The sequence below is a fragment of the Polypterus senegalus genome, chromosome 13 (genome assembly GCF_016835505.1).
Source record: "Polypterus senegalus isolate Bchr_013 chromosome 13, ASM1683550v1, whole genome shotgun sequence".
Taxonomy (NCBI): domain Eukaryota; kingdom Metazoa; phylum Chordata; class Cladistia; order Polypteriformes; family Polypteridae; genus Polypterus; species Polypterus senegalus.
The window spans coordinates 37,700,611-37,723,021 of NC_053166.1; the positions used below are offsets into that span (position 1 = coordinate 37,700,611).

Genomic DNA, 22,411 nt, shown 5'->3' on the forward strand with positions numbered 1-22,411 from the left:
AATTACTTTTTCCAGTACTTTTGAAAGGAACGGGAGGTTAGAAATGGGCCTGTAGTTTGCAAGTACTTCTGGATCCAAAGTGGATTTTTTTTAAAGTGGTCTGATGATAGCAGATTTCAATGTAGCGGGAACATATCCAGTCTGGAGAGAGTGATTTATTATCCTGGTAATCAGGGCACTTATAGCACAAAGGTTGGATTTAACCAAAACTGTAGGAAAAGGGTCCAGAGCACAATTTGATGGTTTCATCTTTCTGACAATGACCTCAACCTCTTGCTGTGTAACTTTAGAGAAGCAGCTGAAAGGTTGCAAATTCCCTGGCTGTGGGTCATCCATCAAGACGGGTAGTGCAGAGGAACTCGATAGAGACGAGCGGATGGTATCCACTTTTTTCCTGAAGAAAGTAATGATGTTATTGCATTTCTCCTCTGTAGCTTCCACATGAGATTGAAATTGTGGTTTCAATAGGCGATTAATGGTAGAGAAAAGTTGCTTTGAATTTCCAGAGCTATTGTTAATGATATTCGAATAAAACTGTGACCTTGCAGCTCTCAATGCTCTTGCATAGGCCTTCTGATGTTCTCTGTGAACTTGCTTATGAACAGTGAGTCCTGAGGCCTGTAGACGTCGCTCAAGAACACACCCAGTTGTCTTCATCTTCCGCAGCTCACATGTATACCAGGGGGCTGAACGTGAGAAGCAGACAGTTCTATATCTGACAGGGGCATGGAAGTCAAGTAGACTACTGAGGGATTGGTTGTAGAAGTCAACTGACTCAGTGACTGAGGAACATTCAACAGAGGAGAGATTCTGAAGATCTCTGCTCAGAGTATCTGGGTTGATCTTTTTCAAATTTCTGTAACATATTTGTGAACTTCAAATCCTGAGGTTGTGGGTTCAAATCTCACTACTGACACTGTGTGTGACTATGATCAAATCACCTGATCTGCCTGTGCTCCAATTGGAAAAACCAAACAGAAATCTAACCAACTGTATCGTAAACATTGCAAGTCACCTTGGATAAAGGCATCAGCCAAATAAGTATATGCAAACTCAGGGAAAACATTTACACGCCAGGCATAGTATTTGAATCCATAACTCTGAAGACTATTGACCTCTCTACAACTGTGCTGTCCTTTAAATATTAATATGTAAACAAACATGATTACTTGGATGAATAATTAAAGGGTCACCTCTGTTTGTGAATTAATATTACTTGAGGGAAAGGAAATAACACAGAAATTGTAATGGTCATAACTAGTTAAATGCCAGCTTTTACCAATTGTTATTTCTAAAGCTTCAAGGGTTTTTGTTCTAATATAAAGCTACAAATGCAAACAAATTCAATCATTACAAAGGTTAAAGTAAAATAAACATAGAGGAAATCATGAGAGAAAGCATGACAATATTACAAAAGCTGTTCAAGGTTTAGAGCAAGGTCAGCCGAGAAACACAGGAGACGGCTCTCTGGAAGAAGAACAAAGTCAAAGATAAAGCAGAACAAGGGCAGAGAAGAGGACTCTAAATTAAACAAAATTCAAAGGATGAATGATATGTAAAAACTGATTCATTCACAGTCACTATGTACTGTTTTATCATTTATACATAGTGCAGAAGCTGATCACAAGAAAAATATGAGCCTCCATATCTGCAACAGACATTTACAGAAACTAGACATAAAGCAGTGTTTAACCAATGAACAATATATATAGTGCACTACTGGTCAAAAGTTTTAGAACACCTCAGTTTTTCTACAAATTTAATCGGTTGTAATGCAATGAATGACCAAAAATGGTGAAAAAGTAAGCAGTAAACTGCCAGAAGTGTACATTTAAAGTTTAGGTTTGCGAAAACTGAGAAGAGGGAACAACTAATAGGTTACAACCTACAGATGTTCTGCAGCAATTAAAGAAGCCATGCAAGTTGAAGCAAACAATTGGCACAGGTGTCCCAACTTCTGCTGATTATTTAAAAACTCTCTGTCTGTCTTAAAGCAGTTTCTACTGTAAAGAGGAGTCTTTGTGCTGCAGGTTTGACAGGGCGAGTGGCAGTAACAAAGCCATTCCTTAAAGGACAATCTAAGGCCTTGAAATACTGGCCGAGCACTACTGCAGATTGGACAAAGTCTCATCTTCACAGCAGAAATTGAGATTTGCTTTGTTCGACCACTGCTAAACTGTGCTTAAAACTGTTCTTGAAGCGGTTGTACTGTGAAGCACCTATTGCACAAGCTAGTAACTCTCAGAAACTTGTCTTCTGATTGGGTTGTGACTTTGGGTCTGCCAGATCTCTTCCTATCACAGTTTCTTCCAGTTTGCAATTGCCTTTGGATCGTATAAGACACCACTGGACTCACTGACACTTAGATTTTTTTTTTTGCCAGTTTCTCTAAATGCAAGGCCTACACTTCTAAGGGTAATAATGCTTTTTCTCATGTCATTTGTGTATTGCTGTTTTCTTATCATTATCACTGGAATTTACAACTTTCTACAATATTGTGCTCCACTACACTGTACCTCAGAGGGTGAAGTAACACTAATATCTGTTCTAATATTCTAACTCTGCTTTAAGACAGACAGAGGGTTTTTAAGTAATCAACAGAAGTTGGGATATCTGTGCAAGTTGCTTGCTTCAACTTGCAAGGCTTAATTTGTTTGAATTGCTGCAGAACATCTGTTGGTTGTAACCTATTAGTTGTTCCCTGAAGGCCTATTTGTAATGTTCTGAAGTTTCATTTTGCTAAACTAAAACTTTAAATTGAAACCTCTGGCAATTTACTGCAACCGTTTTCACCAGTTAGGTAATTCATGCATTTCAAGTGAGTAAATTCGAAGAGGAAATAGAAAAAACTGAGGTGTTCTAAAACTTTTGACTTATGGTAGTATACAGTATGCGTGTGTGTGTGTACAGCCATGGCCGAAATTATTGTCATCCCTGGAATTTTCCCAGAAAATGCACCATTTCTCCCAGAACATTGTTGCAATTACAAATGTTTTGGTATACACATGTTTATTTCCTTTATGTGCATTGGAACAACACAAAAAAACGAAGAAAAAAAGCCAAATCTGACATCATGTCACAGAGAACTCCAAAAATGGGCCAGACAAAATTATTTGTGCCTTTTCAAAATTGTGGGTAAATCATTTTATTTCAAGCATATGATGCTCGTTTGAACTCACCTGTGGCAAGAAACAGGTGCTGGCAATATAGCAATCACACCTGAAGCCAGTTAAAATGGAGACTCAATCTTTGAGTGTGCCACACTAACCATGGAGAACAGAAAGAAGAGCAGGGAATTGTCTGAGGACTTGAGAACAAAAATTGTGGGAAAATATCAACAATCTCAAGGCTACAAGTCCATCTCCAGAGATCTTCATGTTCCTTTGTCCACTGTGCGCAATCAAGAAGTTCACAACACATGGCACTGTAGCTAATCTCCCTGGATGTGGACGGAAGAGAAAAATTGATAAAAGACTGCAACTGATAGTCCGAATGGTGGATAAACAGCCCCAATCAACTTCAAAACATATTCAAGCTGTTCTGCAGACTCAGGGTGCAACAGTGTCAGCTTGAGCTAACCGTCGACATCTGTACGAAATGAAACGCTATGGCAGGAGAGCCAGGAGGACCCTACTGCTGACACAGAAACATAAAAAAAGCCAGACTGGAGTTTGCCAAAATGTACTTAAGGAAGCCAAAATCCTTCTGGTCAAACGTCTTGTGGACAGATGAGACCAAGGTAGAGCTTTTTGGTAAAGCTCATCATTCTACTATTTACAGAAAATGGAATGAGGCCTACGAAGAAAAGAACACAGTACCTACAATCAAACATGGTGGAGGTTTTGCTGCCTCTGGCACTGGATGACTTGACTGTGTGCAAGGCATCATGAAATCTGAAGGCTACCAAAAGATATTGGGGTGCAATGTAGGGCCCAGTGTCAGAAACCTGGGTCTGTGTCAGAGGTCATGGGTGTTCCAGCAGGACAATGACTCCAAACATACCTCTAAAAGCACCCAGAAATGGTTGAAGACAAAGCGTTGGAGAGTTCTGAAGTGGCCAGCAATTAATCCGGATCTAAATCCGATTGAACACTTATGGAGAGATCTCAAAATTGCTGTTGGGAGAGGGCACCCTTCAAATCTGAGAGACCTTGAGCAGTTTACAAAGAAAAGTGGTCGGAAATTCCAGTTGAGAGGTGTCACAAGCTTGTTGATGGTCATAGGAAATGCTTGATTTCAGTTATTTTTTCCAAAGGGTGTGCAACCAAATATTAAGTTGAGGGTGCCAAGAATTTTGTCCAACCCGGTTTTTGAGTTTTGTGTGAAATTATGTCAGATTTGGCTTTTTCTCTCTGTTTAAGTTGTTTCATTGCACATAAAGGAAATAAACATGTGTATACCAAAACATTTGTAATTGCAACAATTTGCTGGGAGAAATTGTGCATTTTCTGGGAAAATTCCAGGGGTGCTGATAATTTTAGCCATGACTGTATATATATACTGTGTTTATAATTATATATTCATAACATTCGTAGCCTGAAACACAATCCGATTGTGTGGGTGGTTACCTACCAGGTGACGCATGTGGTTGGTCTGCAAGTCGGCAAACGTCTGCCACACCCGCTCAGTCGCAAGAAGCAGATCATAGAATGTTATATAGTTTTACTGTCAAGTAATGCAAAGAGTACGTGACACGTGTTTCTTCTTTATTTGGGATCATGAGGCGTACACACTCCACTGTATCCCCTCATGGGGATTGAACCGCAGACGTCGGTGACCAATTACATGCATTACCTGGTAGGTCACCACCCATACAATCTGATCGTGTAATGTAATTACTCTGATCTCCAGGCTGTCAAATAAATGAACTACACGGCGAGGTTCGATCCCCGCGAGTGGATACAGTGGAGTGTGTACGCCTGACAAGCCCAAATAAGGGGGAAACACGTGTCAGGAAACTCTTTGCATTATTTTAAAGTAAAACTATATAACATATATAGTACTATTAGCTGAAACACTGAATAAGCTCAGAAGGTTCATCCATTTGTCTTTGTATATAAATAGCCAGAGGGCACAGTGGTCAAGGACTGGACTTTAAATCCCAAAGGCCACTAGTTCAATTCCCACCTCATATGTACTGCATGATACTGAGTAGGATACTTAACCTTGCTTGTGCTCCAACTGAAGAACTGAAATATGTCATTTCAATTTTTAGCCCACTACTGTAGAAAATAAATTAACTCACAGTCCCATTCCATATACTGAAATCATATATTAAAAAAGAAATATTTTAGTCTGCAGCATATTAAGATGTATCATTTCATGTCAGAATGTGGTAAGTGCCACTTCTCTTTCCATAGAAAAATCTGTATACTTTTGGCTAATTGGCACCTTAAAATCATTAAACATAATAATTATAGCAAGTGAGGTTAGTCAAGTTATTTATTTATTTATGTATTTATGTATTCATTGTTAATCACTGTATTCTGCAGGCACCGGCCTATTGCCCCAACCCCATGTTTATTTGTATCACCACAATAGTTTGGAATTTGCACCTGCTGTGTGGCTCGCGTGTCCACTTTGTCAGCAGCAGCTGAGGTTGGAAAGAGGCAGGTGAGTTGTCAGCTTTTATGACTTGTCATTTAGAATTTAGTTCACTCTTAACAGTACATACAGTAAGTATACAGCATACTGAAATGCATACAGTGTAAACTGAAATACACCATATAGCAAAACATATATAATCTTTGCCCTTATGTGCTTAAAAATGTGGTACACTTTTTAGAGCAGCTTCTCATTTCATACCTTATGTAAAGAATTATTTATGCTCTAAACAGTACTTCATAAGCTTTTCCCTCATCTATTTACGGGAAAGACTTTACACTGTCTTCATGATAGTGCATGTTTCTGAAAATGTTTTTGTTCTTGCTTAAATGTCCTGCTTTACTTTTGCTGTCTTGTTATCCTGAGTTTTTGTTTTAGGTATGCAATTTTTATTCTCTTTATAATTAAATATATTTAATTTATTTTAATTAATTGACTATTATTTAAATATATTGCTTTTGCTCATTGCTTATTCTTAATTGTAGCATTTTGTGGAAAAAAAAACAAATTTGTTGCTTTTTATCAAAAAGCAAAAATCATCTTTTCTTGAAAAACATTTTGTTACTTTTTGCTTTTAAAAATACAATGTTTCAATATAGAATTCATACATTTATAAAACTTTACATTGTCAGTATTCCCAATACATTTGGTAACACACCAAAAGAAGTATTTTCTCTAAAACAGGTGGGCTGGCGTAACTAAATTCGCCCCTGATGTGTGTGTTCTTGTGTGTTCACCCTGCAATGGCACAAGGCAGGAACAAACCTGAAGGGTGTCAGACCCTCGTAGGGAGAATACACACATCAAACACACACACCAAACACACACTAGGCCAATTTAGTGTTGCCAATTCACCTAACCTGCATGTCTTTGAACAGTGGGAGGAAACCAGTGCACCTGGAAGAAACCCACGCAGACACGGGGAGAACATGCAAACTCCACGCAGGGAGGACCTGGAAAGCGAACCCGGGTCTCCTAACTGCGAGGCAGCAGCGCTACCCACTGTGCCGCCCCTGATCTGAAAACATTGGTTTAGAAAATGAATATGGGAGGGTATATAGAATTCTGTGATAGACCTCTTCAATTGTGTAATGGTACTTTATCTCTAAATTTGCACAGGGCTTTGGCATGGCATTCACTAAAAAGCATGCAAAATAAAGGTAAAAATAAAATAAAGAAATAAAACAAGTCAATAGCACAAATTATAATTGCCAAAAATGCGTACAATTTATAAAAGAAAAATGGCAAACTAAACAAATAATATGAATCAATTAAAAAATCATAATAACACTGGCCTGGGCAGTCACACTAAATAATAGCTCAATGACATGGATTTAGCCTTCCTTCACTGTTAGCTTACTTGATACTAAAACTATTACCGTACCTGATTTACGAGAGATTGTGCCTATTAAAGAAGGTCCTTCATTCACTTACAACTTATTGAAAGCCTTCGTTTTTGTTGTGTACTCAGCACGTCATTTTTGATTATGCTTTGTCTTAATAGGACATTTATTAAATGTTTAACAGTTGCTCAATGCCTGAGTGATTGTAATATGTATGTTAAGCCTAGGAACTCCTTGACATTACAACTTGGAGTTGGCAGGTGCCACAATACTTTAAAAAAATACAATTTCGCAATCTCAGCATTTAGTAAACCAGCTGTTATCATGTTATGCAAGGTCACTAAGCCGTAGGTAAAATAAAAATTGTGTTTTGTGGCAGTTGCAAGTACGTGTTTCTTGTGTAAGTGTAATGTTTCAAAGATGTTATTATGTTAAATGGTGTTACGACAGCAGGGATTGCAGTGGGGAAAGGGTGTTACACTATTTCAGGATTCAAGAATACAAATTTTACGCGAGTTAGGATTCCTCATAAAGGTATGTTTTTATAAATTATAGCTGAAAATGTACACAGGTAGTAATTTTACAGGTAGTAATACCCTGTCTTTGACTCCTATAGTTGTTTTTCGTATTCCTGAAAATATATGCTTTGAGTGGAACATGCTAAACAGCAAATGGCTGAATTCAAAGCAGGACCCAATTGGTAACTTGCTTCACTACTACTCAGATGAGCAGAATGACTCAAGTCACAATATAATAGCAGCTGACACTGTCTAACCATCAACTAGGAAGGACAAATGTGTGATGCAAAAAGTTGTACAAGCACAATGCCTTTGAAAAGCTAATACTTTACAGTTAGTAGTGTGAATTTATAAAATGCCGAGAATAAATGATTGTGTTTCAAAAAACCTGCTTAATGCCACCCTTGGTATTATTAATGCAATTTACATATAGCCACAAACGAATGTCCACAAATACGGACATGTTTCTCATTGATGATGGTGCAATTGTGTTCTTAGGAACTGTTTCTTACCTGACAGGTAAGATGCAGGCACCACCAGTAATGCATCTGCTCCCTCAAGTGGCAGCTCCTAAATGGCTACAAAAGCTTGAGTGTATTACTAAACATGTGGTGAGCTAAAAGTCCTTTCAGTGTTTAAAGAGGTGTTTCCCAGAGCTCTCTCTTTTTTCATTTTGCTCCTGTGCATAATGAACCAGAATTATTTCTATGGCAAACACTCTCCTCTTTGAGCTTATAGATCTTACCTAAAAAAAACAGGACCCATTCATTTCCACCAAAATAGCTGTACAGCATACCCCACAGAGTCTGCCAGAAATCACCTGATGCTCCCCAAAATCTCTGAAAGTGCCTGGACAACAACAACAACAACAAAAAAAGAAAAAATAAGAAAACAAAGATGTATGCTGTTGTGCCACTGTATATCTGTAACAGGGCCACCAGTTATCTTGCACAACACATTTGGATGTTTTTACTAAAATAAAACTTGGGAAAACTGCAATTACTTTAACACACAAAATATTACCACATGACCCATCCACCTCGTTCTTTTAGGCCGCTTTAAGTGCAAGGACTTCTAACACAAATACTGTACAGCTTAAAAAGTATCCATGTACAGTATCTGTGTTCTGACCTACTTATCTAAGTCAGTTACAAAGGGTATATATTGGCAATTATAGATTTAAAAAAAAATAACAATAGTACTATAGGTAAATAGTACTATAGGTAGATGTTAAAGGCTTTAAGACTGGAAAAATAATTTTAAAAGCATATACAGTATTTTTTGGATTTGATTTTGAAAGATAATTATATAAACTCAGAATTACAACTACACTTCCATACTTGCACGTTATACCTACCCAGAAAAAATACACTCATTTTGTTGGTAAGACTAAAGCTTTTAGGCTAAATTTAGTTGTTCATTCCGTAACTATCCAAATTTACCCTCTCAATAAATTATGTACAGAGTACTGTTCTGCTATTGTGCCAGAGAGTGCCATGGCAGCCAGGGCTGGCCTCCAGGAATTCAGATCTATAGAACGGAGAAAATCAGAACATTTGTCTAAGATTTTTTTTGGCACATGGCTTGTGCTTCAGCACACAATGAATAAGTAAACTATTAAAAAATGAAAAAATGCCTAAACAATCAACTTCCTTGGTGTCAATTGCATGGCTGCATATGTTCTTTTAACTTGTCTTTCCTTTAAATTCTATCTACACTTCCTTCCTTCCTTGCCGATAGCCAAACCTGTTGTCTTACTGGTTGTTTACTTGTCATGGACTTTTATGCGCCTTAAAGGGTGGAATGTGATATTAGCTGGGTTCCCATGACCGCAACTTAAAGCTGCCATACAGTATTAATTCCTTATGTCTGGAGAGGTTACAGCAGATGATCTAAGAAAGCCACTGCATGGAGTCTACTAACCTAAAGCCTGTAGAATTAAAACATCCATTGTGAACCGGAAACTGTGCAAGGAATACATTTGGGGCAGAACAAAATTTCTCAACACAATGATCAAATTCAATAATTATTTATATGGCACACTTACCATTATCCTGTCTCCGGGTATGGTATTCATTAATACATAAAATGAAGATAAATTAAAACACAAAAGCGTCCAGAACATACATGCAAAAACACACACACGGTATACATTATCATTCAGGTATGTGTCATAAAGTTTCTTTCACAAAATGACCTTGAATTTAAATGTATTTTTAATTATTCCATAAGCTACCTGTTCTAAAGAAGTATTCTGATACAACTTCCAAGTTTAAACTGGTTTTGCTCAATTAAAGTATGAAATGGTAATCAGTTAGTTCAACTAAACAAATCACTTAAATCACATGGATACAACTACAGTACCCTTCTTTTTGCTTTCACTTTTCTGTCTGGGTTCACAAACCTCAAGAAATATGCTGGTACCAGATGGTATCTTTTTTTTTTGCTGAGATCACTATAGTTTGCAATGTTATTTCTTTTGTGTGGTGACTTGACATTTTTCCAAAATGAGAGAGCATAGTACAGGCTGCAATCAACTAGTATCACATCCTAATGGTAGTTTATGCTAAGCACCTATTGCTGCCAGTATAGGTTCCAGCTCTTTCAGTCTTACTATTGGATAATAAAGGTTTGGTAACCAGATAGATGGTAAAATACATTAAATTAATGTCAATCATGCTCAGAGTCTGGACCCTAATGAACTAATCTAATTCACTAATCCCTACATAAAAGAAACAAGGCTACCATTCACTAGCAATTACCTCCTATGTGGACCAGCAACATCCACTACATCCACATCCACTATCCCCTTTTCCTTCTGGAACCCTCTTGGCTGGCCATGCTACTTTCAATTCTCCTTAGGTTATATTCTGCAACTCTACAAATGAATAGAACGTGTCATCTAACTACAATTACTACTTTCACAATTTAAGACACAAAGCCTTAATAGTTAATTTGTTTTTAAATTACTTTTCTGATAAAACATACAATGAAAAATTTTCCATTCAAACAGGTGTTGACAGGAAAGTGGTCATCTACGTCCCCCTTACCATGTTACAGAGTTCCTAAATGCTGCGAAGAAGAACAATCCTGAACCCAGAACAAATGTTGCTTTCTTCACAGAGTCCCACAAATGTCCATCCTTGAAAATGAAGAGAAGAAGGCAATGAGCACCTGAAAAATTACATACAGTCACTTGGAATCCCACCCCTTAATGCATCTATAGGGTTCAAGTACTTTTTTTTTTTAGAAAACTCACAGCCACCTGCATGATGTTTATTAATCTGGATTTTAATCCTTTATTTGTGAAGAATATTTCTGCACACCATTAACTGAAAATCACATTTAAAGCAGTTCACTTGCTGCTTAAAAAAACACATAAGAGTCAACAATCAGAACCAAGTCACTTTTAGCTGCACTCTAAAGTTTGTCTTAGCAGCTTATATTGATACATACAGTCGACTCAAATGCATCCAGTACAGACTCCTTATCTTTCTCTGACCCCTTTTTTCGTCCTGGCTCCCCCTTATATGCCTCCATGGGTGCAGCATCTCAATCACACATTGCAGAAAGCCTATAAAGCAATTGAGACAGACTGCATCCTCATGTGCAGGTGCGTCTTGCCCCAATTACGTCACCAACCTCCCGCAGCTGTGTGAGCATGCACACCCAAAGAGATCGAGCCCGCCTATTATTTACTTATTTATATAAAACCAGCTCCAGCTTGGTAAGTTGTGGACCAGCTATTTCATAGGCACTACAGTACTTCTCATGTGGTCATCCAGATTTTAACTTTCCTTTTTCTTGTCATCATAACCTGAAGTTGGGGAAAACGAAAATGAGAAATATGAGTGAGAAATACAGGAAAGCTGACACTAAGATGGATGGATGAGGTATAGAGGGACTTAGCATTCAGAGAATGCTAGTTATTTGGGAAATGGAAAGCTGTAGTAACAGAAAAATAAAGCTGTTAAGTCATCTGGGTACACAGGCTTTACACAGGCGTTAGTACTAAAGAGGAACAGCATTTTGTTTCCATAATTGCAAAAATGAACAACTGGCTCTACTAAAAGTTATACACTGATTTAGTCGGTGCCTTTATGGTTTGTGCTACTATTAAATTCCTTAATAGAAAATCTGCTTTGAATGCTATTTATTTGACAAAAAAGTTTGTAAAGCTCAGTGAATATGGTGAGCATACTGATTTCAGTTATGTTGCTCTAATCATGTTGCTCTTTTTTTTTCTCAGTAGGATCTTTTGTTCTTTGTTCTTCCCCAAGTTGGCCCCTAGCTCTTTTTGTTCCCTGCTGAGGCCACGGCCTTTATCCTTCTAACTTGAACAGCCCACTTTTAGTCATTGCCAAGTTGCTGTTTATTCACTCTGTGACTACTTACTCATTCCATGGAATAAATGCCTGATAAGCACTAACATTTATGCTGTAACATGAGTATGTCAACACATAAAAGAAAATGTTCGTTTATTGTTTTATTTAATAGTTAAGAGAAATATGCTGAAACCCTCATTCTAAAGTGCTGAAATCAATTCAGGAAGAAAGGAGATATTTTAGCCTTGCATCAACTTATAAATTAACTTTAAAAACCTTTAGTCTGCCCAAGAAGATCATGGGCAAATCAAACACACTGTAGGGTCTCTTTTTATTTTAGATTCATGTAAGGATACTTGCATGTTTTTTCATTTTTTTTTTTAAATTTTGTTCATTTTATTGTAATCATTCCATACAAATAGATCAACTTTCATAAAAAAAATAGGATGAAAACAAATTAACCCCCACCCCTAATTTCTAAATCTGAATACTGTCAACAATATGTTCACACTAGAAACCTGCAAGCAGGTTTAATTAAGGATATTGCATATCACATGATACACTGACATATTTCAATAAATGTAATTTACAAAATGTAGTCCTATGACAGCAAATAATAAAATATGTTGCATTACTATGTGTCCTCAAAACATACAATGACCAATGACAATGGATCCATAGCAATGACAGGTTGCACTGGTCTTATAACAAAGAGAAACTTTATGAGAAATGACAGAATAGGCTCTTTTTTGAGATTTCATTCCTTTATTTTGGGTAATGACATTCTTCACATCTTCTACACCTCTGTGAGGGCCAGTGCGATTTTCTACTCTGTGATGTGCTGTGTTGGCAACATCACTTTATGAGAAACCCACTGAATCAGCAAGCTAATTAAAAGGGCAGTTTTCCAGTAATGGAAAACGCTCTGGGACCCCTGGAGATCATAGCAAAGGGGAGAAGTAAAACAAATTATGAACAATACTGCACGTCCTGTCTCTGACGCACAAACACGGAGTACTTTCAGGCCACGAATCAGTTAGCTGTAATGTGTCAATATACGCTACTGGAGCTCCTTCATACCAACAGCAATACATCTGCATAATGCCTCACCTGTGTCTGTGACTGCCAAGTCAGAGGACTTTCTTTCTTTTCATTTTGTTTTCCTTTTCAGTCATTCTGGTGTGTGTTCAGGCTATAGTGTGTGTATATCTATCTATCTATCTATCTATCTATCTATCTATCTATCTATCTATCTATCTAAGAGGTTTATGTTAATCTGCAAGCTTTTGAATACAAGTGATCGGCAATAAAATATTTTATATAGGAATTTGGAATTCCTTTATAATGGTCCTCATAATTGATCTTTTACTGTCTGCTTGTACGTGAACAAATAACTGCCATTCATAATGTTCTTGGATTCAGCTGGTGGCATACACTCCATGGACAATTTGTTCTTTTAGAACTATAGACTTTTCTGAAACCATTTTTGCCACCAGTGGCTATGGTGAAGAAAGGAATAAAACACTAATGAAAGGATACACTTAGCAGGTCATTCTAAAGCTTGTTTGCACCCACTAATACAGCTATAGGAAGCCGATGGGGAAACACCACTACAAAACAACAAGTCTGACAATCATCTATGACCTGCTCAAATGTAGGATGCAGTCTTCTTAAGCACAACAAGAAGAGTGGAGGTGAAGCTTTTTTTTATAATAATTGTGGTGCATGCAGAATTACATTTTAAAGACCATGAAAGCTGTTTATAATTCTTTTAACATTATTTCTTTTTAAAAGTACATCCAATCAGGTAGAAAACATTTTCAGAAATGATATACTAATCTGGTTAAAACAGCATTTTTTTTTCTCTTTTCATTGATCATAAGCTTTAATATAACCATTCTCTCACACTTGAAATCACATAGTTTCTCCTGATGTCTGATGTTCTCCTGATGACTAATTCCTTTTCTGCTGTCTTACATAGTCTTTGGCTTTAATTAGTTTATTTCTATGACAAATTTAAATGTATAGCAATTCCACTCTATATGTACTGTGATAAGGACAATTAGGGTCATAGACAAAAGCATGAATTGATTATTCTAATCTCTGGATACAATTGTATATTGCATAAGTTAATATTTAAATTTCTTTTCAGGTGTTGTATTAAGCTACTCGTCTTATTTACAATATTACTGCCACATCTTTACCACACTATTGCATTTAATTGCAGTTTACTTTGATAACTTTCAGGCTCTGCCTGAAATGGAAGTACATCACAGCTCCTGTGATATTAGTGATTTTATTTTTTAGTATCTGCTTTAAGTAGAATTATTTTTACACTTCAAGCTTCAATTTCCAAGGTTGAAGTCACTTGTTACTTTCTGGGTCCCTTAGAGACTTCGTTAAAAATCTTTTAGAAACCTTGTGGGCTGCTTTTAATGAGACTGAGTTTTTGATGAACTGCCAGTAATTTGAAATCATCTTCACTTGTAAATTATCCCTTACACTGAGCATAATTGAAATTTAAATTCTTTTATATGGCTGTTTGCTACATTATCTGTCTTCTTGTTCTTATAAGTGGTATTTTGTTGTCTAAAGAAAAAAATGAAAAGTCTCTGTAGATGCTTCACTATTTTACCTTCAAACTTTTGGACCTGACAACATCAAAATGTTTTGTGATAAGTGATTCTGTTTTCAAACATTTTTATTACAGTGTAGGCCATTAAAGACTGATAGTTTATTGGCTGTAGAGTGATGGTGACAATCAGATTAGTCAAAAGAGATATATGTGGCTCAGTCCGTTTTTATGTTATAGATATTAATTAAATGAACCATTAACCAGTTTACAATCATGTCACACATAATTCAAAATACACAGCAATTCATTCAAAGGGGATGGACCTCTTAAATGTTGCCATTTCAAGAAACAGCAAATATAACTTCAGATGGAATGATCAGAAGAAACATATTATGATATGTAAATAAAAAAAAAACTTTGCTCAAGTTAAACAAAATTCTGATACTCAATTGGCCCACTGCATTTTCTTATTGCTGATTTTCAACCAGACAAAAGTTTTTGTAATCGTTCTAGGTTTCATGCATGACAATTACAGGTGCAAATTGCCAAAAACTTACCAACTTTCTAATACACACTATAAATAGCAGAATTATGAGTTCTCTGCCAGACTTCAACCTCATCAAGCTACTTGAACTACAAATAGGGCACAACTATTTACAATTAGGAACAGTAAAGTGAAGATTTAAGTGCTTACCACTCTGTGCAACTGTGCAGGCTGAGATACTGCTGTAGCTTCTTTCCGCATATCTGGGTAGGGAGAAACAAATAGGATTAGATAAGAATGGCAAATGTTGAATGTTGAAAATTAAAACGGTTTAGAAAGATATGGGAGTTCATAAAATCCGGGTCCATACTTGTACAGTGTAGACAAATGTGACACATTTCATACAATTAAAAGAAACATTAATCATAAGCAGAAGATGCTTACAAGAAAAAAAAAAAACCTCTGATGATCACTTAGAGATTATGTTGACATCATCCATAAGCTGTGATGAATCAATTAAAAACATTGAGTTAATTGTAAAACCATTCAGGCTCCTAAGGCACTGCAGCTTATCCCAGCAGCAGTGAGCACAAGGCAGAAATTAACACTTGGTGATGTTCCAGTTCCAGTCCATCCATCACTGGAAACACTCATACACACATCTAAATGGACAAAACCTGTTAAACACAAATCAAAGAATGCTACACTTAAAGCAAATAATGTGCTAGCATATGGAGCACTGCCAACAGTCTAGCAGGCTGAAAAACTAAAACAAGTATCTTTAAAATTATCATGGGCATAAATTAAGTAAATCTGGCAGAATTCTTTCAATTTCGTAGTCAATTAGCCCTTTTTACACTTATGGTACTTTTTTTTTTGGAAGTCGTTGTTGAAAGGTGAATTCTCTACTGGTTATCATAAACAGTGGAAGAATAAAGAAACAGCTTCTGTAGTGACCCTTTGTGTTCAAATTCTAAACAAAAACATCCTTACCCGAGTTTCAAAAGTTTTCCCACTGATGAAAAGAGAAGAAAATGGAAACAAACGATCAAAAGAGACAAAGGACTACATTTTTTATATGCAATGGGAGAGCTTATACTTGCGGCCGCCAATTTAAATATGATTAATACATAAAGTTTTCACAAAACCTTAAGATTGATGCTTTTTCATTTTTAACTGGAACAACTGTGGTGTTGTACTAACACGGAAATTGATTTCTGATAGAGCAAATGATTATCTCAGAGTTAATGTTTATGAGTCTGCAATGATGGAAAAGAGCAGAGCAGGTCCCTTCTCAATGAAACATGAGTATGCAATGGCACCTGCTCCTGGTCCTTATTCATATATATATAGATCTATATATCTATATCTATATAGATATTGATATATATATATATATATCAATGTAACTGCAATGACTAATGTAAATGGACAATAAGTTTAATGCTATATGGCTGCAAATTTCATGTTAGGAACTTAATATCTCCAAAAAAAAATCTTTACAGTCTGGAGTTATGGTTGAAGTTTGAAGAAGCACACAGTGCAGCTCAGAAACAAAAGAGTTATACAATAGACTTTAACCAAATTGCAGTGTATGCCTTACCTAAAGAAAGCATATTACAGAGCGGAGAACACAGCAGTCAGTAAACCCCTGGCTGTACACACAATGTCTGAAGGCACATGTTGTGACATTTCATGATGTGTTTAAAGTACACACTCCACAATCATTGCTTCTATAAATAAAATTGTTCCTGATGTTTACCACCTTTGACCATTTTCTTTAAATTTTTAACTTCAACTTAGTTTACTTAGTATTTTCATGCTCTGTTACACAATCCATGGGACTATATATACAGTATATTAAAAAGCATACACTCCTTCTTTTAAGCCAGTAATGATTATTTTACAATAGTGGCATTACCAACCATATATTTAAAAAGATGGAACTGCTGATACAACTGGAACTGCAAGCTAGTTTATCTAAACTTATCCATTACTATTTCATGTCATAGTAGTTTTCTTCAGCTAATGTTTCACAGTGTAAAGAAATTCATGTCCATTCAATATGCTTCTAGAAACTGATTGTACAAATCTTCTTAAGCCACTTTTATACAAATACTAATGAATAAGAACAACATTATAAACTGCTGATTCTGATATTTTTCCAATAATAGCAGAACCTCTAAAGAGATGTCACTTGAGCACTGAAAACAAATGTAAATGACAGCTGTTTGTCTACATAACCACACTGAATATGAGAAAAATTACTATGGTACTAGCTCCCCTTTTGCTTTTTATAATCACACTGAGTTTTTATTTTTTTTCTCAGTTTTTAAACCCTGCACTAGATCTCTGTTTTGGGACAAAATCTTGAATGTTCTCATATATTATGTGTGCCATTATTGGTTAAAGTTTTAGAGTCTATAAATGTTTGCACTTTGTAATCAGCCCAGTACACTGGTTACTCCATTTCTCTCTATTATAAAAAAAAAATCTTAGAAGGCTTGGAAGGAGACGAGACGTGATTTTCTCGGAGACACTTTAACATTCCGTGAGACAAGGCAGTGAAACAAAAGGACAGCTGCTGTGCAGGCTTTTAAACATTCGAAGAGCTGCGCGACATGCAGACCATGGCAGCAGCAGCAGCAAGCCAGTAGCTGATTGAACAAAGAGGTAAAAAAAAAATAAAAAACCTATTTGTTTCCCATTGTATCACCGTTTAACAGGGGCTTTCCAAGGAGCGACCGCATCTCCTTAGCGTGCATTCAGCCCCACTCTTCACAACGTGAGCATCAGAGATGCAGAGTGGCTGGCGCGTAGCGTGCCCCGTAGGGGTGGGCGAGCAAAGCGAGCAGGGGGCAAATCCCCCTAGTTTACAAAGAACACAATTAAATTAACTGGTAAAAAATGGCAGAAATAGATAATAAGATATATAATGCTTCTGTTATTTGCTTTTCATCAGAATGTCAACAAAGGCTGAAACCTTTTATCACCATGGCATCAATAAGTTCAACACAAATTCAAGCCGCAGAATTTCACTAATGTGTGAAGAACACATAATGGAAACAAAACAGAAATCAGCATTAGCCTGGTACATCTTTACTGTTATCATTCTGCAACAGTACTTGCTTTGTTGCTCATATTAATACTTTAAAACACCATGTCGTATTACATGTAGCACAATATGACAGGCCACTTTAACTGTTCCTTTGCTGCAACAGCATTCACAAATATGTTAACACTGCCAATTATTAAAGTAGCAATTAAGAGTATTTACATATGAAGCAATACGAAACAAGAGGGCTAACACAAGAGTAAAGTGAACATATGTCACAGTCCTTGGCAGTAACATGCTTTTCGTTAAATGTAGACATACGGTAAGAGAGGAATATAATTGCAGGTGCTAGCTGTTGCTTGGTATCTATGATGTTTAAAATGACTAAAATTATTTGAAGATTCTTAAAAAGTAGTGACAATTTGTATTTGTTAAAGCAACAGGGTGAGGGGCAGAAGGTTTGCATCTTAGATAAATTATGGGAGAAATGTTGAACAACAGCTGATATGGATCTCTGTTTTGACATCAGGGTGTTAGAGTAGAGATCTCGTCACATACTGGACTTACTAAAATAACTATTAGTCATAAACTTTTTAGCAATATCATGGGAGCAAGGCAGGAACCAAGTTTGGACACACATAACTTTAGTTCCAAAACAGCATTCATGTTATTTGTAAAAAGGGCCCCTAGTACATCTTTAGCTATGATAACCACCATCCAATTTGTGTAGGTCTTTCATGTAAGTCATCAGTTATATTTTGTTACTATCATCTATCTATCCATTTTCTATCCTCTTCATCTAGTGTAGGGTTTTGGGGTATGACCCTACCCTGGCAGAACCAGCAAGAAGCACTATGGGAACATTTATTGGGGTTCTCAAACGCTGGGCTGAAGGGTCTTCTACCAGTCCACAAACAAGTAAAGGGTTACTATTTTATTATGTACACTATGCTATCAAACTACCTATTTAAATTATACGCAGCTCATCTGCATGTTAAATTGTTCAGAAATCATACAGCTTTAGAACGTCATCACTCAAGCACAATCTCTATGCAGCGGGCCACCGTGGTGCATACAGGTGTTGAGTGCTAAAGGATCCTTGCTCTTTTAAATCTATCTTTTAGGGAGTTCATGCTCACTGTTTTCACACAATTCTTAATACCGCTTTGGCAGGCTTGCTGGTCGTCTAGGCTCCCTGGCATGAGGGAATGGCAGCTAATACTGCAGGTGACTTGTCCCTAGTCTGATGCAACGTGCAACAATACAACTTACAGAATTTGTACAGTGTAATGACAGTCAATTACAGGGCTTTTCATTTCAGTGTTGGCTACTGTTCATAGCGCATAGTTCTCTTAAAATGAGTGAGAAACACCAAAATTTATTAGGGCCGTCAGTGTCCAGAAAAAAGGTCCATTGAGGAGAATATCAAACAAAATGTAAAGAAAAAAGCTTCATTTACTCAAAAATATGCCGGGTATTGCATAAAATCTGTATTTTCAGGAATGAAAGTTAATTTGGCAACTAGATGTAAGCAACGTATGAAGGATGCATCAAAGATACAAGCCTATTTGCCCCACAGAATTTAGTACTTAGGTAAATTACAATGGTTTTACCTTTAATATCGTTTTATCATGTTTTAAATTGTGCATTTAAATATTGTCCACGCATTGTCCAATCCGTAGAAAATCTGGGAATCCCTGGATTAAAACATTATGACTCCACCATTTCATTTTTTACAGACAGCACCTCTGTTTTAAAACAACTTGCCGATCCCCTATGTACTCTTAAATTAGCAGATGCCAGTCGTAAGCTGACTGTCTGAAATGTCACCCAGTTTTTTGTTTCCACCCTACGAAACTACTTTATTCTTCTCTCTGCCTGTTGGCTTTCATCATGTCTGCACCATTTCGCTAGCGAATGTGTTTGCGCACACTCTCTTCCTCTGTTCCTCTTCTGCTCGGGTTGGCAAGAATGACAAATTTCTATTTACGAAGAAAGTGCTTGAGTTCGAAATAAAACTTACGACAACTGTTTGGAAGAAACGATTACCTAGCCTTTAAGATGAGCCAACTGTTTTGTTTTTTTTTCTTTTTGAGCCACTTTCGTATCTTTTAAAAGGTTGCCAAGCCTGTCAAGGAAAAAGTGGCATTTTCCAAAGTCCCAGTAATGCCCTAATTTGTTTTAAGTTCGTGACATTAAACTTTAAAGTAAGCATGGGAGTCCATGAGTCCTGCAAGAAAAAAAAAAGAAGAAGAAGGCGCCTTACTTGCAAAAGCTGTGTCCTCCTCGGCGGATCCAACACTGTGTAGTCCGTCACTGTGAGGAAAACTGCACTCGCTTTGTACCAGGGACGTGACGTCACGCGGCCAGCACCTCGGTGTCGCGTGATTGCAGAGCGGCCGGAACGCGCGTTTAATGTGTGTGCCCTTCAGCAGTGGGTGGCCTCAGTTTATCTGTTTGAAAAGATAAGTAGGTACATCATGCAGAGGGTGTGTCGTGCACTGCAGGTTCAGCACTCCGTAGTTTCTTAACATGTTAATAAAAACGGACTCAAAACTACATCTTCACATGTAGCGACATGTAGCTTTCTCAGTGTTATGAACGCTAAAGGCTTATCCATATTCTCATCATTGCGATGTAAATGTGACATGTTTCTGTCTTTATCACATCGTTAATCTTGATTGTGCCATTGTACACGAAATATGTTGTTCAATTCGACCTATACTGTACCGTTAATTAATACGTATTGTGTTTTGTTCTGACTATTAAAGGCATTATAGTTGGTGGCAGAATTGGCACTCCAACCACCATAGAAAACCTCACATTGGTTCCATTCCATTTGAACTTGTGTGGTGCTGAGGTGTCACCCGTTGCATGGCTGCACTCAGGTCCTAACCTGTGTTGGTTTGTCATGTGGTGTGTGCAATACGATGTATCAGCGCATGCTCCTTACTCCTCTCTCTCTATATATATGGTTCTAGTTACACTGTAGCTGAAATTTATTACAGGAGGTTCTCTGTTAAGCTTTCCATCTGTCCATTTCCAAACTCGCTTATCTGTTATGAAGAGAGCAGACACTGAAGTTCTCCCAGCTGGTGTTTAAGTCCCACCTTCTGAATTTGTCAAGGAGAGCAGTAAACAGGATGGCTTCATACCTGGCATAGGGTACAACCACATAACTTTTTTTCTGTCTTTGTTTAAGCAGTAGGACTGATTTACTTTAGAAGACAAAATAGCCATATGCCACTTAAATTCTCTGATTCAGAAAAAAAATTGTGTAATCTGCAGTCTCTTGCCAATTTAACGGAAGGTTGCAAAACTGCGAGGTCTACAGAAGTGCCCAGTTTGTGAATTCTGACCACAGACTTGTTGTTGCTACTCTCAGGATCCAGCTTTGGTCCAGTAGGTTACCACCTACTAGGAAAATGAGCCTGGACTTGGCCAGACTCCAAGACCCGGCTGTGTCTAATGAGTTTGCACGCAGTTTGTGTAAGGAACTTTCAGATTTGGGTACAACTGCTGATGCTAATGTGATGTGGGAGACCTTCCGTGTCAAGAACCTGAAGGTTGCTGAGGGTTGTGTTGGTGTTACCAGTGTTCCCAGAAGGAGGTGTTTCATCTCGCAGAGCACCTTGGATATCATCGAGAGGAGTTGCTGCGCACGGCTCAATGGCAACTCTGGTCTGTACCGGGAACTGAGAAGGACGGCTACGAGGGCTCTGAGGGCGGATAAAGAGACATTTGTTAGAGGAATCTGTGCGCAAGTGACACACCATCTGTGGGCTAGCGTCCCACGTCCTGCTTACAAAGGAATCGAAGCATTATGCACATCTGAATCTGTTCCTCAGAGAGTCGTAGTCAGGGAGGCTGATGGAACGGTCCTTACGGATGACACTGCAGTTGTGATCCGCTGGGCTGGCTACTTTGAGCAGTTGTTCAAAGCTGATTCTCAGGGTAGGACTTTGGATATTTCTGTGTCCACGGTCCTTGAGGCTGATCCTCCAATTAGCTGTGAACCACCCAATCTCACTGAGATTGCACAGGTGGTGAACCAGCTGAGGGGAGGAAAGGCTGCAGGGATCTGTGGTATCTGGGGTGAACTTCTCCAGGCTGGTGGTAAGGCTGTCCTCTTGGCATTGCAAGCAATCTTTGCTTCCATTTGGGAGACTGGCATCATCCCAACTGACTGGAAAACGGGACTTGTCGTCCCTATCTGGAAAGGGAAGGGCGATTGCCTAGATTGCAGCAACTACAGGGGGATAACACTGCTCACAGTGCCGGGTAAGGTCCTTGCTAGGGTTGTCCTCGATAGGATCTGTGATCACTTGCTCACCTACCAGCGACCGGAACAGTCTGGTTTTACGCCTAAGAAGTCTACCATCGACAATATCCTGGCACTCCGGGTTCTCATGGAGCGCAAACGTGAATATCGGCAGAGTTTCTTTGCAGCCTTTGTCGATTTTTGCAAAGTGTTCAACTCAGTTGATTGAGCTGCCCTGTGGGACAT

General features: G+C 37.7%; 1 protein-coding gene across 1 annotated transcript in view; it reads right to left on the reverse strand.

The window, feature by feature from the left end:
* Positions 1–20,330, reverse strand: part of faxdc2 (fatty acid hydroxylase domain containing 2) — a 34,141-nt gene extending 13,811 nt beyond the window's left edge. The window contains exons 1-4 of the mRNA XM_039774096.1: positions 20,171–20,330; positions 15,060–15,112; positions 10,516–10,607; positions 8,211–8,314 (exon numbers count right to left, since the gene is read on the reverse strand). Of these exons, the coding sequence (XP_039630030.1) occupies positions 8,211–8,314; positions 10,516–10,607; positions 15,060–15,110 (247 nt within the window). The 5' untranslated portion in view covers positions 15,111–15,112; positions 20,171–20,330. The remainder of the gene's footprint in view (positions 1–8,210; positions 8,315–10,515; positions 10,608–15,059; positions 15,113–20,170) is intronic.
* Between the last annotated feature and the right edge of the window lie 2,081 nt (positions 20,331–22,411).